Raw genomic sequence first — 17,191 nt, 5'->3', positions numbered from 1 at the left:
GGGAATAGAAACTGCTGAGAAAGCTGATGAGTACCCCTATAAATACCTGTAAGCCTCAACCATCGGCGTGCAGTTGGAGGGAAAACTTCCACCACTGTACCCAGCGCTGTATTGCTCATACTTTACCATATTAATTAATAAAATGATTAATTGCTGCTTGAATATTGGCCTTGTCAAGCTCTCGTTTATAACAGGTGGGTGTTTCCTGCTTCACTTCTAACTTGGAAAAGTTGGAAAACTGCGTTACTGGTGGGCAGTCAATCAAGCAAATCCTCCCGGCCCCGAGGCGCCGTCATGGGCCGCGGGCGGTGGGCGGGGCCTCCGTGAGGCGGCCCCGGCGCGGGGCGGGGAGGGGCCGGCGGGCGGCGTGAGGGCGGCCCAAGGTCGGCGCTGCGCTGCGCTGCCGTGCGCTGTCTTCGCGGCTGCCCGCAGATGGAGTACGACTGGCTGGGCTTTGGCTACGCGGCGCTGGTGGCGGCGGGCGGTGTCGTGGGCTACGCCAAGGCAGGTGGGTGCTGGTGGCCGTGGCTGTCCCTGTCCCGGCCGTGGCCGCAGGCAGCCCCCGCTCCGCTCCCTTCCGCTCCGCCCCGCCCCGCTGCGGGGCCGCTGCCGGCGGTGACAGCGCAAGTGCCGCTCAGTCCTTGCTGCCGCCAAATAAGTGCAACGAAACGGTGCTCGCGGAGGTCTGCGAAGTGTGTTAAAAAACTCTCCAAACCCCTCAACCTGAGCCCTAATGCTGTAGTAGTTAGATTGGTTTTGTCGATTTACTAGAACGGCAAAGTCGCGAAGTGCTTTCGTTTGGCGTGCAGACTCTGTGTGTCAGCCTCTCTGTTCTTCTGCTGACTGCTTTATTCTTTATTCAAGGCAGCGTCCCGTCTCTAGCTGCCGGTCTGCTGTTCGGCGGCTTAGCGGGGCTAGGGGCGTACCAGCAGTCCAAAGATCCAAAGAATGTGTGGCTTTCCCTCGGTAAGTTTGCTCGGCAGCCGAGTACTGAGTGTTACTGGTAGCGGTGAGAACAATAGCCTTTTTTCTCTTAGCATGTTTCAGCTGCCCAGTGCCGTTATACCTATACAAACGTTGTAAGTGGTGGCGGGAACCCCTGCCCACAGCCAGGAGGTTTTTGTGTAAGAGCACAATTTTTGTTTGTCCTGTGTGAATCCAAAGTTGGTGAGAAACACCTGAGTCCTCTGCCAGATTAGATAAAGTGTTACACCAACACATTAGGTGCAGGAAACATTTTTGGTTGTGAAGCAGCGTTTTTAGCTTGTGGTGGTGGAATAAGCACTATTTTTGCAATAGTGACAGGAGTGTGACAGGTGGTATGTGGCCTTAGGGAACTCTGGTTTGCACAAGCATCTCAGAGGAGCAGTACATGTTCTAATGCATCACGCACTCTGAAAGAAAAAGTATGTTGAAGAAAAAGGGCAGTGATCTATTCTGCTTGCTTTCAGTAGAGTTTAATAGAAGTTGTGGGTGTTAAGCTTGCAGTTAAACCTTCTGCAGGGGAAGGAGAAGGATGAAATCACTGTGGAAAGTATTATGAAGCACTCAGGTGGACCTCAGGGAGTTCCTCTGCTGCAGGAGTGTAATATCTGGGGTTAAACCACTCTCAGGAACTGATTGTGCCTTTGGGCACTAGGGTATCCTAGATGAGTTCTTGAGGATCCTGCTAGTTCTGTAACTACTCCATAGTGTTTACTAGGGCTATGATACTTTAGCTTTACAGTGATTTAAGACTGTTTTAAACCAATAGGACTAATGGTGCTGAAAGGCCACTATAGAGGACCAACCTCATCAGTAAGGAATGAAATGTAAAATGCAGCTCAATGTAAAGCACAATTTCCATTTGTGAAATGTCCTTCCACTCTGGCGTGCTGTGGGAGTGGCTGTGCATCTCTGGCACGGATTTTTAGGCATGGAGGAGGGATAAGCAGCTTTTGTATATCCTGATGTAGTGCATGGAGCGTTTTCAAATGGACCTCTTGAAAGCAGTGCTGTGTCACAGTGTAGCACAGCTCTCCATGCCTGCATCCCTCCTTGCAATGTGCAGCTGTGGCTCCTGCAGAGCTATAAATTGGTCCCAGTACATCAGGGGTAGAAATGCAGAAATAGAACCTTGACAGAGTGTCTCTAGAATACCTTTTACCCTGTCTGATGCAAACAAACTTGAGGCTTTGGAAAAAGGTATACCACACTTTCACCTGCCTTTCTTCAAAAAAAAAAAAAAAACAATGGCCCTGTACATTTCTTGTAAATGTTGATGGGATTCCTTTTCTACATTTAGAGATAAAATAATTTGCAGTAATGTCTAAGATGTTAATTGCTCTTTCAGTTTGATCTTTTGGATTGCTTTCTGTTTTCTAATCATATTTTCAAGTGGCGTTGTTTTCTTTCCAGTTGTAGTATTTATTGACCCTTTCCAGAATGTCCCAGAGAAATGGGAAGTGTAAATAATATTTACCTCCCACTTAGTGAATACTGTCACCATCCCAGCTTTCTGGCAGTTTTGAGCCTGACTGTGTTTGAGGGAATAGTCATTCTTTTGCAAGTAAAGGCTGAGGGAGAGGCAGTGACCTGTTCAGAGGACTAGTTTATGGGGGATCAGACCGTGGTCTCAGCCCTGGTGAGATCTCCTTGCTTCTGCTGAGCAGTGGAGCGTGCTTACCAAAGCTGCTGAGAAGCTCCTAATGACAGCTTTGATGCTAAAGAGAATCAAATAGTTTACTCCCAGAGGGAGGCATTCCTGTCTGTATGTGTGGTATGCTCAGTGTCAGAGTGTGGCAATGCTGCACTGGCATTTCTGTGTCAAATGGTTCTGACTGGGCTTCTTTTCAACAGTGGCATCTGGCACCTTGTCTACTGTTATGGGAATGAGATTTTACAACTCCAAAAAGGCAATGCCCGGGATAATTGCCGGTGCCAGGTAACCACCTGTCCTTTGTTCTTGTCTGTGTTATTGAATAAACATTTTATTTAGCTTATTTGTGGATTATATTGTTTTAAAAATGTAACATGGTGAGTTGTGTGAAAAATGAAATCATATGGTGGTGTTTAGGTAAATGAAATTATGTCAATGTTTTCTTCCTTCTTGTTCTTTATGGGATTTTTGCCTCCACCACCTTTTTTTATAACTATTCTGTTCCACAGTTTACTGATGGTTGGACGGCTTGGATTGCAGATGATGGAAAAACCTCTTAAGCCATAAATATGCATCAAGTGACCTGAAGACACAAGACTGAGTAGCCCAAAATGCAACTGCCTAAATATGCTGCACATAAGTGAAAAAGGCACTGCTACCTGTGCATTGTATTTTTCATATCCTAATGCACGTGCGTTGTGTTTTTAAGGGACTGACACAGAGAGCCCTTGTCATGGTGTGGTGTTTGTCTCAACCTTTTCTGCACTGAAAGCAAGCAAGAAAATATGAGTGTAGCATTAGTTTAGCTTCTGGTCCTGCAGCTTAATGTCAGCAAAGACCTCCTGGCCCTTGCATGCAGACAGTTGCAGGATTGAGACTGAAATGCCCATATGACTTGTTCTTCTAAAATCATGTGTACCTCTAAAAGCAGGGGAGAGGAGTTTCTGATTTGTCACTAGTAATTAATAGAATAAATGTGCTTATGATGTTGCATCTCCCTTTCCATGCCAGTTTGGCCGTTCACAGTGTTTGTCTGTCAGGGAGTTTGTTCTTCCAGCACTGTGTGTTAGAACCTGGTCCCACAAAACACAATCACAGAACCAGCTGTGGTCAGGGCTCTGCTGTAATGCAATAAATGCATACCCATGCCTTGCAATCACTTGTAAGCTCAGCTCTATGTCATTCACTTTTACAGATTACTACTCATAAATCAAAAATATGCTTTATTAGGAAATGCTGAATTGTAGGCACAGCTTTATTAAAACATTATTTTAAATAAACTAAGAAATTATTATTGCAAACTTTCGTGTTCTACACAGCTTATTTTGTCTCTAATTGGTCATCTGGATTGATACAGTTTGGTGCCTTTCCTGCAGGGTGTCAGGATATATTTGCGAGCATGAATTGTGTAAATAATCTATTCTATCCCTGAATCTAGTAACTTGTAAATATAAAAATCTGAACTGGGAGGGAGGTGGAAAACCACACAAAACCATACAGACTACATATTCAGACAAGTATTATATTGATGTTTTTTAGTTTGAGTTTTGTTTTTTTGTTTGTTTGGTTTTTGTTTTTGTTATTTTTTTGTTGGGTTTTTTGTTTTGTTTTCTGAGGGGATAATCTATTTTAGATTTAGAAAATACTGTATGAAAGTTTATTTAAAGACTGAAGGGCTTATTTCATCAGTCTTTGTCCTCAGCTGATTCCCTTAATGCCTGAAATCATTCTAAATATAAACCTCCCATAGAGAAAAATCCTGGAAGATACACATGGTTGGTAATGTATCCCTTTTCTGGTCACATTTAACTTATGTCTCTTTTTGCACAGATCCTGAACCTAAATTTCTTCAGCCTTTTTTGTTTGGTGCCTGGTACTGAGAGAGATGGAAGCAGGAGGGCTGTTGCATTAGATTGGTGAGACTCTGGGGTTGCTCAGAGTTCTCTGAGTATCAGGGTAGTACCTTGGCTGGCAGGAGGGTCACATCCTGTGGTTTTCCTTCCCTCGTCCCTTGTCACAGCAGAACAGGCAGGGCAGTGACCCTGTGCTGCGTGAGCAGGAGCCGCAGGGCTGGGCCAGTGGCCACAGCCAGGCTCTGCCAGCAGGGAGGTGGCTTGCCAGGCAAGTCACAGGGATGAGGCAGGGCTGAGATCAAGCCAGGAGTCACGTCAGTCAGACTGGGTTCCAGATCTGCAGGGACGTGGCCAGGAAGGGGTGCAGCTCCAGCAAGTGTCTCGGCAGCCTGGTCCCAGGCCAGACAGCCTGGGTCAGAGCTGGCTTGAGCACAGACAGATCAGAGCATCTCCTCAGAGCCCTTATTCATCACCCTGCAGAGTTCAGCTTCAGGTGTTCACCTGCATTTACTTTCTTCTCCTACCTCCTTGCATGGAAATAAGGGGTGTGCAGGACAGCAGATGGTTTGTTACCATGTCACCCTTTTAAATGCCTAATTCCAGCCCAGGACCCAGCACTGGTAGGCAGGTGTCCCCACATCTTTGTTCTAATTTGCAAAAGTTAATAAGCCATACATTAGCATTTAAGACACTTCTTAAACTGCTTTATGTGGAGTTTTTTTTTGCCTCCTCATATTTCTATTGAAGCAGTTTTCTTCTGTAGGAGTAGGATGCAAACATAAATGCATCTCCTGCAATAAACGGAGAACAGCCATGACCCAGCAATTTTGTAATTGTATAATGCTGGTCTCAAGCCAGGTAACTTGTGAATTTGAATTGCAGTTGTCTTTACCAGAATAAAGACAATAAAAAGCAGAAAACTGGACAGGTATGTGTGTTGGTAAGCTTTTTTACTCTAGGTCAAAGTGTGAACCCTTGCTGCTGTTTCCTGAGCTTTGGAAGGCAATAGGTTGAATTGAGAACTGCTGGTAGAAGTCCTTTAGAACTTGTGGTAGAATGCTCATGCTCAGGATAAACAGCATTAATACAGGCAAAGGGACAAGAGAAAAAGTTTAGCCTTACATACTTTTTACCCCTTTGAAAATTTATTAGCATATAATAATTTTTTTTAAGCATTTATGCACTAACAGTCCAATGTGTATCAATGGATCAGAGTTAAATGACTGTACAAAGCCTGTTAGCCTTTTCTTGCTGCTTGCAACAAGAATTATTCAACACTTGGCATGCTTTGCTTGTGGACATGTAAAGACTGATCTGGTTATGTCAAAGCCCTTTCAAGGTTCATTACCATGTGACAAGGACAGCATGTTTCTTCTAACCACATTTAGTGCCATTTAGCTGTTTATTTTTGTGCTCTAAGGTGACTGACTCACAGACACGTGAGCTATTGGCACATTATTAGTTAATTCCTTGACCAGGCTGATTTCAACTGTCACTGGCATCTTGCATGAGAGTGATTAATTTTGTTTTTTAATTATAAAATCACAGCTCTTATGGCTGTTACCAATTGTCTGAGGATGTCCTTCATTGCCATAGCAAGTTATAGATATGTTCTACAGTTACATTAAGATGCATGTAAGTAGCATAGGGACATCCTTAGTGCTAAGGGAATGGCAAATACTTAGTCCTAGACCAGTGGCAATTGAATTAAACTCGCTAGTGCATTACTAACCAGACAGCCCTATCCTCACAGAGCTTTGACAGCATCAAAAAAAAAGGGGCATTTTCTCTGGGTGCAATTTTCCTAACAAAATATTTGACTTTTTGGTACAATTGTTTTAGATTAAATTGCTTTCCAGGAAGTTAATATAACCCATATATTATGACACACTGGGTCAACAAAAGGAGTTTAAATTTTAATATTCATTTATAAAAGCCATACAAATAAATTAATTTTTTTTAAAATGCTTGAAGTCATCATTAACAACTTTACACATCTTTAAAGAGCATACTCACTTTTTACTTTAAAAGGGCAAGTTTAATGTTACTATAAACTCTAAAGCATTTATTCTAAATGCAATTGTTAACAGAAGTAGCCCAGCTCAACATCCTAATAAAAAATTCACTGTACATTGCAAAGTCCTTTGGGCAATATTATTATAAAAGTTAGCATAAAAGCTGGGGAAAGTACTGAATGTGCATATAAACACTAACATACTGAATTATTAAAGTTTTGTGTGTGTTTTCAGGTACCTAAATTGGCCTTTAAGATCTAAAACAGAAACCAGTGTCCTTGAAGAACAGACCAATAGTCTTCCTCATGTAGCCTATTTAAACTCTGTAGTTTAGTCTGGTCACCCAATAAAGAATGTAGGAACATGAGTTTAGTGATAGTTTAGGCATTTTGGCTAATTCACCCTTAATATGACTGACTGCAGTAATTTAGGCTCTTGAAAGGTCACTGTGAAATGCCCTTGCCAGGACAGAGATAAATCTCTACAGAACTTTGACCAAAAATGCCAACAAGTTAATTAAAACAGTAGAATCTGATCGTTAGGCTTCACTTCACAGCTTGGTAAGTGGTGTTCAGTACTTGTTTAGCTATTTTCCAATATTGCTGTATCATTCAACAGCCCTCTATCAGCCAGATTTCTAGACCTTCCTTGTGTAATATCTATCAGTGGATTGCCTATGTCCTATTACAAGGGTTTCAGTTCTCATTGCTACATGAATATTTGTACCTTACAGACCCTGAGTAACTCTTAGTTACAAGTGAGTTCTGAAATCCTTGCAGGATGCTGATGCTCTTCACAAAGCCAGATTTGTGCTTTCACTCTTGTCTTCCTGCTAAGGACCCAGCCTAACACCTGGAAGCCTGGTGCTGCTCTGCTTCAGCCCTTCTGCGTGCTTCAAGCACATCCCAGCAGCAGATGTTGCACTGGATGAACAACCATAACCCAAGCTGTTGCAAAGAGTATGAGAACTGGAGATCTATCTATAGAAAACATTGGGTGAAATCTACATCTCAGTTTTGGCAATATGTGTTGTACAATACTCCACTGCATCCTACTTTACAGCCAGTATTTTACATGGTGTTATATGTGCTATACAAATAATAGAACACAAGGTCTTTTTTTCTTCTTTACTGTTGCATAGTCTTAGGAAAAACTGGAGCAAATAGGCTTTTCAGGTTCTCACAGAGCATGTAATATCCACACAGGATGGTATTTTCTATCTGTTTCCTCCATATTTGGCCACCCAGTCTGTTCTCCCGTGTACTCGCTGAATTGTTGGGGGGCGAGTGAACATACTCATGTTTTTTGCTGCTGCATTGAAAGCAGGACCTGGTAATGGAGGACGAGCAGCTTTGTTTTTCCAGGAATAATCTGAAAGGAATAAGAACTCAGAATTAATTATGACTAAAAAGGAATAAGAACTCAGAATTAATTACAACTATTTTACTCCTCTACAGAGAAAAGAATGAGTGCTTACAGAGGACTTATGGTCCTCAATGATGCTGATGTAACAGGATGCTTTGGTCTCCTATAGGTCATAAAACATCCTGAGTTGGAAGGGACCCACTAGGATTACAGAGTCCAGCTCCTGGCCCAACACAGGACAACCCCAAGAATCACACCACGTGCCTAAGACCATGCTGTCTGTGCTTGTTTTCAGAAAATATTATTTTTCCAATAGTTTGTATTATTCTCACCTACTGAATAGTGGTTTTGCAGTAATCCTCCGAGAAAGCACTGAGAACGAAATTCAGTGGAAAAACTGATGCAAATGCCTGCAACTCTGTATCTCCTATTACAAAACTGCTACAGTATTGAAAGTGTTCTATCTCAAATATTTAAAAAAGCATGTCATTATAATATTGATAAGCTGAGTAAGATTGAAACAGCTTGGCCTGAAGAACACCTCTCAGAGACCCTCTTGTTCCTTTTGAGATTTTATGCCTTTTATTCCCCTCCTGCTTAGCTCAGAACTCCTGGTGTACTTGGGGGCAAGTCTTCTTTGCCCCATTTCTCTATTGGTTTAATAGAATTTATTCCAAGTTTGAAGGCCTTTTTTCTCTCTTAATAATTACACCCACCTGATCTCAGGCACTAGCAGTAGCACAGTGCTGTATTCCTGACCTTCCTATTCACATTTCCCCCTCTGACACTGCAGGTAGTGGCTACTTCCTTAAGTTTCATGTGATTAAAATAATTGCTCTGCTGCAGGGGCTGACATTTCTTTATGTTCATGACCAATTCAACCATTTTCCTAAGTCTTTAAAATCATCCAGCCAGGACACCTTTTATTCAGACTCCTGCTATGCCTTACCCTTGTTTCCTACGCATTCCTAAGAGTTTCTGCCTCTTCCATTCCTACTTTTGTACTTTAATCTTACTGTGTACTGATACTCTTTAAAATGAAATTTAACATTTAAATTGATAGGGGTTTTGGTGCCTAGGTATCCTTCTGTTTTTTAGAGAAAACCACCTGGTTTTGGTAGCATTTTAACACCAGTGGATTGAACCTGTTAAGGAACAGGTGAGGATCAAGACATTTAAAAAGCAGGAACATCAAGGACCTTAAATCTGGGGTCACGTCTCCACCTCTGAAAACTCTTTCTTTTTATTGTAGGCTGGCATTCCCTATCTTTCATCAGCAAGTATGATTCCAGTCTATACTATCTTGGCAATAAAGGCCGCTTTTCCTGGTATTTTCCTCAGAAAAAATGGATCTTGTATATTACATTAAATTATTTAAATTATGGCATAACAAAATAGCAGAAAAATTAAAAGAGCAGAAAACAATTGAGAGCATAACTTAGTACATTTTGGATAATATAAAGCAAGGGGTCACCAAAAATGTTAATGTTCAAATACTGACATCGAGGAGATTAAACCTGCCATTTGCTTTGTCCTTATCTCTATTCCCATATAACTCTGAAGATTTTAAGCTAAATATGAGTGGTTTAAGTGATAGGATTCTTGTTCTTCTCCAGGACACAGAAGAGTATCTTAATTGACCTCCATCTGCCAGCCTTTCTGACTTCTACTACACATACTCCATTTCTAAATACAGATAACAATAAATTTTATTTCCTGTGGCACATCACAAGTGATTTTTTTTTTTTCACTATTCACAGCAGTCTAGAGAGAATTGCAGATTTTGTCCTCCTGTGAACTTCCTGATCCATGCATTGTGACAAATCAACTCTCGCAGTTTTGTTTCAGTAGTGAATCAATAAGATAATGAAGTGCAGCTCCAGCCTTTCTGGGTGGGTTTCTGATCAAGTCGGACACAGAATATGCATACATCTAAGCATATTTTATATATATCTATATATGTATGTATGTGTGTGTGTGTGCCATCTCTTTCCTTCCCTCCTGCTCCAGTTCTCTGAAGCCACTTGCAAGTTCTTAAGGAGAAGAGGTAACTCAAAGGAGCATGTCAGCAAAAAGACAACATTATTAAGCAGAACTTGTGAGATTGGTCTGCCATGGACTCTTTGGTTAAACAATTCACCATTGGTTTAGGGCCTTGCTATTTCCTCTGAAGTAACCAGAGAAGTGGGCTGCTGGGTGTGGACAACAGCTCCAATCTTCACTCACAAACTTTCTCCTGCATCCTGAGCACTGCTGTTCATCTTCTCTGCATCAGAAACATGACAATGAAGAAGGTGCTCAGAATGTCACCAATGCTGCAGAGGATCCAAGGTAACAGTTACATTCAGAAGAGATTTCACATTGTTTTTAACAAATGAATGTTAAAAACATGACCCTTTACTACAGAGTTGTGGAGTTACATGTTTTTACAATTCTGCTTAGCCCATCAACACTAATGAACAGTAGTTTAACAAATGGTCCAAATCTTTTTTGCACCTTTTGTAATTATTTTCTCTTTTATGTAACAAATATTAGTAGCAGTAGTTTCTCTATCAGGACAGGCTCTAGGCACCTACATGCAGTTCACTTGTATTAAGAACTGATGCCCTACAATTTTATTTACAAAACTTGAGGAAAACCAAGAGCTAATAAATCCCTTAGAAAGCAGAGAAAATTAACATTTCTCTTTGTCTTGGATATGAGCAGTAAAAGAATATTTCTTACCCGATACAGGTGCACCAAGAGGTGCTAGCTGTATCCGTTGTCCAGCTGATCCAACTTCTTTTTTATGGAAGGAAGAGGTGTGTAGTCCCAATGGGTTGTAAGCACCACTACTTACAAAGCCAGGGTTTCCTGTTGACATTGCAGAATTTTAGAATTTTCAGCTGCTTTCAGAAAACTCTGCCTACTTTTTATACTCACTTCATATTATATTTGCAGTACTACAAGAGTGCCAAGTATGTGTGTTCTTTAAAAACTCCCTAGTGCTCATCTCTTGAAAAACAAACATTCTTTCATTGAATTTATTCTTTGCTTTTTGTATAGTTGGACCCTTTTCAGCACTAGCAGACAGAAATTCAGCAGGAATAAAGACAAACAGCAGGATGAGCAATTCCTTAGTTCTTCCACCAAATTTAAGACCACATAGAAAGGTTTTCACTAAGTTGAAGAGAAATGTAGGATTTTACCTTTTGTTTACATCTACTTACTTTACCAGAAGCTGATTTAACTAGTGCTCAGTATTAGTCTTGTGGTCAACATGTTTGGCCTAAATCTATTGAAAATAATGGAATCCAACATCTCTGGTGCAAAGTGGTGCACCACTTGAAGTTGACTTTGACAGTTCCCACAGTTAAAGGCCTGCTATACAAGTCAGAGCAAATGATCCTCTCTCTTTAACCCTGGTTATAATTCTGTTTGTGCCTAGTTTTGGTCCATGTCTTTCTTTAAACCAGCACTACCCTGGGCAGGCTGACATTACCATCCTCATTTGAAAGCTAGGAAGCATTGTGCATGTACACACAAAATTAGTTCTGAAATTAGTGTCCACCGGAACAGCGGTCTGTTACAATACTTAACTCCCTGCTCCAAGAAAATCCCTTACCATCTCCACATCTGTCATCACTTGGGACAATGTTAAGACTGTGCTGGCATAATGTCCAGAGAGAAATGCTTTTTCTCTAGCGGTAAGGTTCTGTGTTCAGTAGTATTAAGTTTATTTTGACCTTTATCATGTGTGAGCATATTCATCACAGCTTCAACAGTAGTTACAGTAAAATACAGCTTCTGCTTTGCCTGTTTTTCTGTCTCCTAAATCTTTGGCCTTTGGGCAATCCCATAATGTTCCTCTTCACACAAACACTCCCAGACCTCTGTGATTTCAGAGCAGTGGAACTATAAGGCACAAACTAGGCAGCCTGGAATATTGAGTTTCCTCCCTTTTACTCAAAGGTAACTCCACCAAAACCTGTGCAAGCACAGCACTGTAAGATCAGTGTAACAAGCGGAGAACCCAAATGCAGGAAAAGGTGCAAGTCCTGAGTGCTGTCAGGGACAAGCATGTTCTGCATTAGGATAATTTCCTCACCGTTATCCAGTGACCTGCTGTGGGTTATGATTAGGGTAATAAAATATTCTCTGTCTTTTAAAGCACAGTAAGTTCCAAGAATCCAAAAGAAGCTTTTACATCACTTCTATAAATGCCTCCCATGCAAAACCACTGCCATGATGAAGAAAGCAAAGTTTGACAAAAGAGATTGCAACTAAAAATGGCAGGATACAATCATCAGGAACCTGTGTTATAAGTGCAATTTTTTTTACAAGAAACTGTAAAACATAAATAGGAAATGTACAAAGAACCAGGCTATAATTGCTACAATTTACCTTTTGGATCTTCTAATTTTTCATTCAACCTTTCTTTGCATGATAGCTTTTCAATAGGTATAATTAAGTTCTCATCTGTAGACAAGGAAAATTAAAGGAAGAAAAAGATGGAAAGACAGAACTTCAGAAGAAGGGTATGAAGAACCAATTTAGGTCATGTAAAAGAAATGAGGAAGGAAAAAAGCAAGCAAGAATAAATATCTGACACATTAGTAACTAAAATGTCTTATCCTTGTTTTCTTGAGCAGAAAGGAAGAGGTTAGTCGAAGAGGTAACTTTAGAAGGTCCATTCTAATTATGGACTAATAATATGATTCTCCAACAATGCAATTACATTCTATATACAATTTTAAAGACTTGGTCATATCTTCAAAGTTGACTGATCATAAATTTACAATCCTTCATAAATAAAGCATTTGTAATTATTTGCTCCTATCTTATTTTGCCTTAGAGCCATGTTGGGGCTGATGAAAAAAAAAGCCCATTTAAATAAACTATACATAGTTACTTAAACAGCAGTATCAACTTTCAGACTGTCAATGTGAAAAGAGAAAAGATATAGTTTACATGTATTGTATTCCTGTGATCCATCTATTCTTGTTCCATGTGTTTCATGTGTGTCTTAAATGTTGCTGTCTCCCCAGTATTTGAAACATCACATGCAATTCAAGATATTGATAGAAATACCAAGTATTTTCAAACAAAAAATAATCAGTTTTAGTGCTTTATTTCTTTAAATTCTTGGTAGTAAGACAAAGGCAGGATTTCTACCATTAGCATTCATTCCAATTGTATCTTCACTGCAGTTCAGTAGGTAGATGTCTAGCCAATTGATGAACACTTTTGGAAGCAGCTATTTGCTTTTCTGTGCCTGATTCCCTTGCCAGATTATTTATAAATAATTTACTTCTGAGGCACATGGATACTCTATTTCAGAAAACAAAAAATTTATACAAGATGATACAAAAAACCTCTTCTATTTCATAATAAACTCTGGTAGGTGCTGTTGTTTCTCCACTTTCTAAAATTTTGCACATTAATTCAAATGAAAAACTTCAGCTTGCCTGACTTTCAGAGGGGAAAATGAGGTTTGTTGACACTGCAGAATGGCTATCAAAGTTCTATTAAAAATCAGCATCTGCATGTAAACAAACCTTCTCAAGTTCTTGCTGAACAAGCATGTGAAGATGGGTGGTTTATTGGCACTGAAGTATTTGGAGAGTGACTCGTGCTAGCTGGACAATGGCTGCAGAGTTGTTAACCAGGTAACCTCCCACAACAGGGACAGAGTACCTGAGTTATAGAGCTTGGGGGTGAGAAGACACATTTCAGTCCAGATTCTGATGCTTTCCTCAGAGAAATCTTAGATAAAAAGTGTTTACTAGTGTTGGACTTCACTCTGTAGAATGCTGATAATAGTGCTCTTCACAAAACATAGTCTCACTGGAAGTTCCTTCCTGGAAATAAGGGGACTTTTCTTGCAGCAAAGGATTTAGGACAAGGCTAGTAAATTGATAAAAGACATGTCTAGAATATTAGGCAGCACTTTTATTACATGAGCACACCACCCACTGTTACGTTTTCATGGGTAAGACTGCTGTTTGATAGTGTTCCACAGCATAGGGAGCAGGCAGTAATGAGGCCAAACTACTTGCTTAAATACAGTAAAATAATGGTCTCAGTGGATTATATACAAAATTTATCTTGACAGAACTTTACAAATATACAGAGCTGGTCTGTACCTTCTTAATGTTCTGAAAGCAAAATACATCATATCACATAAGAAAAAGTTGGGTTTTTCTAAGAGTCTTTCACTAAAACAAGAGAAAAACAAAGAGTCTAGAACCTAAGCTTAACTGCAGAAGTTAAACCAGATGGTCTTAACTAAAGTAATCAAAGTCTGAGGAGATATAATGTGACCATTTTCAATTACACTTTTACCTGTAGTATTTCTGCTGTAAGTCACTCCTCCCCCAGCATTTCCTAGTGATTTAGCAAACAATTGGTTGTTCCAGGTTCCATGTGATCCTTCTTTATTGACTGCTGCTAAAGAGACATTCTTTGGGTTTACACCTTAGAAAACAAATGAAAATATTTTAATACCAAATTTTATATATGTTTTATACCAAAATGTTATAAATGCCAAATTTCAAACTTAATTCAGCCAATAAATGATATTTCTAAAACAGAAAACCAACACTGAACCATTTCTCTTATAATGCAAAACACCATTAATGTAAATTAATCATGCCCATTGATTAGATTTTTAAACTGAACCATGAAAACCAGTGACACTAATTTAAGAACAATTCTCTTCATACGTTCAAGAGAACTTTTACAAGACTTTTCAGTATAGCTACTTGGTTTCTATAAAACCATAATCTCATAATTGATACTTCTGTTTGTCAAAAAAAGGAACACACAAATTAAAAATACCTATCCAAAATTTGGGTTCCCAAGGCTGAAAATAAACTATTTCTTCAAGGGTTAAGTTAAAAAGTAGGACAAAGGTTCTTGTGACTTCAGCATGTTACAAGCATTACAACAGTTAGTAGGATTAGAACGCATGAAAGCAGCTCCCAGATCTACTGGTTGCAGAACTAAAGTAATATGGATAAATAATAACAATGTTCCTTGGACCTATTATTCCCTTAAATGTTGAAATTAATTATTTTTTACATCTATGCCTCTCTCATTGAAAACCATGGAGACATTAGAATTGTGTTTAATAAAACATAAGAAATACAAACAAGTCTTTTATTTGTGTTACCTTTAGATACAGAAGTTCCTCACTCTTTATATTTTTCTTTTTCTTTTGGACTTTAACTGTTAATTCTCTGAGCATCCTATTTAACATTCTAGAATTGAAGTCATCACTGTCCTAATGAGCTCCTGACAAATTAATCATATGTTCTATCAAAACAACTTGCCTGACAATGAGGAATTCCTCTGTGAGCCACCTAAATTCTCAAATGTGGATTACAGAAGTCATAGTATGATTACTGTTATTGTACAAACCACCACAGTAACAAAAGATACTGAGACACCAAGAAAATAATTTGATTATAGAATATATTCAGAATACTAACTAAAGGAAACATTCACTTTGCTTTCTCCTTTTCATTCTCATTCCCAGTAATTAAATAATATAATGTTATTTTCCTGAAAAAAATCACCCAGATTTAGACTAAGATATCTATTTCTAAAGAAAGATGACTGCCTTGAGAAAGGAAGTGAGTGTATGAATTCCTACCAGTGCCAGTAGATGGATATTTCTAAACACTTTGTACAAGGAAGGGGACTGTGTTCATCAGAACTTGTATGTTCAGAAAACCCCAAACATCCTGACAATGCAAAATTGGTAAATATGCGCTATATAAAATCATAAAATGGTTTGGGTTGGAAGGGACCTTAAAAATCATCCGGTTCCAATTGCCCTGCCACGGGCAGGGACTCCTTCCACTAGACCAGGTTGCTCAATGTTCCATCAAATCTGGCCTTGAACACTGCCAGGGATGGGGCATCCACAGGTCCTCTGGACAATCTGTCCAGTGCCTCATGACCCTCACAGTAAAGAATTTCTTTTGTATATCTTTTCTACATTTCCCCTCTTTCCATTTGAATCCATTACTCCTAGCCCTATCACTACAGTCCTGATGAAAAACATGTATGTAGTTTCTTTAGTCCTCACATACACCTTCTCATAGATTAATCGGGATATATTCCTAGTAATCCAAGAGATGTTGGATTTATATTACTGAGGATTTTTTATGTTACAGGTCATAAGAGGGCCTGTGAACTTTTATAGTGTACAAGCAGTGTTGAGGTCCTGCCATGTTTTCATAGCCAGGAACTGCTGCATCAATTGTGATATCTTCTGGGAAAGCCATTGAGTCCAAAACATGAAAATTTAGTTTGGTTAAGACAAAATTATCCAGTAAGAAATCTAAAGCTTAAATGTATTGTATGTAGATTGTGCACAGCTTGTATTTTCCATATGTATTGACTTTTAACCTTACCAGGCAGATATCTTGATTGGCTTATATAATAATCTTTAGCTGATGTATTTGATCTCTCAGAATCATTTCTCATCAGAATCTTGTTTTCCCCTCCTGGCTGGACACAGTGTGAAGCTTTTGGTTCTGGCACACTGAAAAATCAAAATTTTCAAACCATGTGACCAACAACTCCAGCTCAGAATACCACAAGCTGACCTTAGCCTGAAGAATACAGTGCTCTTTGCTTATCCTACTTTTCTCAGTAGAGTATGCTTCCACAAAGTAACAGTCAGACCTAACACCTCACAAGAGCCTGACCTGAGATTTGAAGAAAGAAATGTATCCAACACTATGGAATAAAAGCAAATGTGCCCAAATGGCAGAACATAGTACCATTCAACTGACAATGGAAGTAATGTTAGTATGTCAAATTTTAGTAAAACAGTTTCTTAAATACACAACAAATACCTGAACCATACAGTGCCTGAAAACAAATTTCATTCTGTTTGGATATGTTGTTACTGGCGCTGTAAAAACATAACACCCAAAGCTGATCTGCTCATGCAGTTCTTGGCATTCCTGCAGAATTCTGGTGACTTGAATTTTAATAGACTTGTCTTAATCAGTCCATAAATCTACTTCTGGACACTGTTTACTAAAAGAAATTGTGATTTTATAATTGCAGGACCTACCTAAAAAGAAATTCCTTGTTTTTCTTTTCTTTTAACAGTGCAATGCTAGGCTTCTTTGAAGATGACATTCCAAATTCAGGGTCATCCAAGTCATCCCAGCTATCCACAGCCTTTACCAAAGTCCGACCCCACCGTCTTCTGCAGGCTTTAGGACCTAGTACACCATTCAGAGGGCCACTAGCTGCTTGTTTCTATTTTAAATAAATTAAAATAATAAAAGTTAAAATCAAAATAAAAAAGCACTTTA

General features: G+C 39.5%; 2 protein-coding genes across 5 annotated transcripts in view; one reads left to right on the top strand and one right to left on the bottom strand.

The window, feature by feature from the left end:
- The first annotated feature begins 331 nt into the window (after positions 1-331).
- On the top strand, positions 332-3,631 carry LOC102071873 (transmembrane protein 14C). The gene is made up of 4 exons (XM_005481719.4): positions 332-508; positions 865-966; positions 2,839-2,923; positions 3,148-3,631. Exons 1-4 carry the CDS (start codon positions 433-435, stop codon positions 3,203-3,205), a joined length of 321 nt encoding a protein of 106 aa, XP_005481776.1. The 5' UTR covers positions 332-432; the 3' UTR covers positions 3,206-3,631.
- MAK (male germ cell associated kinase) overlaps positions 3,354-17,191 on the bottom strand; it is a 33,085-nt gene continuing 19,247 nt past the window's right edge. For 3 of the 4 annotated variants that reach the window (XM_014275869.3, XM_014275870.3, XM_074543765.1), the window contains 6 exons: positions 16,945-17,135; positions 16,274-16,404; positions 14,196-14,327; positions 12,255-12,329; positions 10,596-10,724; positions 3,354-7,877 (listed from right to left, as the gene is read on the bottom strand). In XM_014275869.3, coding sequence (XP_014131344.2) covers positions 7,723-7,877; positions 10,596-10,724; positions 12,255-12,329; positions 14,196-14,327; positions 16,274-16,404; positions 16,945-17,135 — 813 coding nt within the window. In that variant the 3' untranslated portion in view covers positions 3,354-7,722. The remainder of the gene's footprint in view (positions 7,878-10,595; positions 10,725-12,254; positions 12,330-14,195; positions 14,328-16,273; positions 16,405-16,944; positions 17,136-17,191) is intronic. The other variant, XM_014275871.3, reaches the window with a different exon arrangement.

This window comes from Zonotrichia albicollis, chromosome 1, assembly GCF_047830755.1.
Source record: "Zonotrichia albicollis isolate bZonAlb1 chromosome 1, bZonAlb1.hap1, whole genome shotgun sequence".
In the NCBI taxonomy this organism is placed as follows: Eukaryota; Metazoa; Chordata; class Aves; order Passeriformes; family Passerellidae; genus Zonotrichia; species Zonotrichia albicollis.
The sequence above is the reverse complement of the archived record's forward strand: the minus strand, read 5'-3'. Positions and strand labels throughout refer to the sequence as shown.

Coding starts and splice junctions, on each gene's coding strand:
- LOC102071873 (XM_005481719.4), top strand. CDS start 433: ATGGAGTACGACTGGCTGGGCTTTGGCTACGCGGCGCTGGTGGCGGCG. Junction 509..864: donor CGTGGGCTACGCCAAGGCAG/GTGGGTGCTGGT, acceptor TCTTTATTCAAG/GCAGCGTCCCGTCTCTAGCT. Junction 967..2,838: donor GAATGTGTGGCTTTCCCTCG/GTAAGTTTGCTC, acceptor TCTTTTCAACAG/TGGCATCTGGCACCTTGTCT.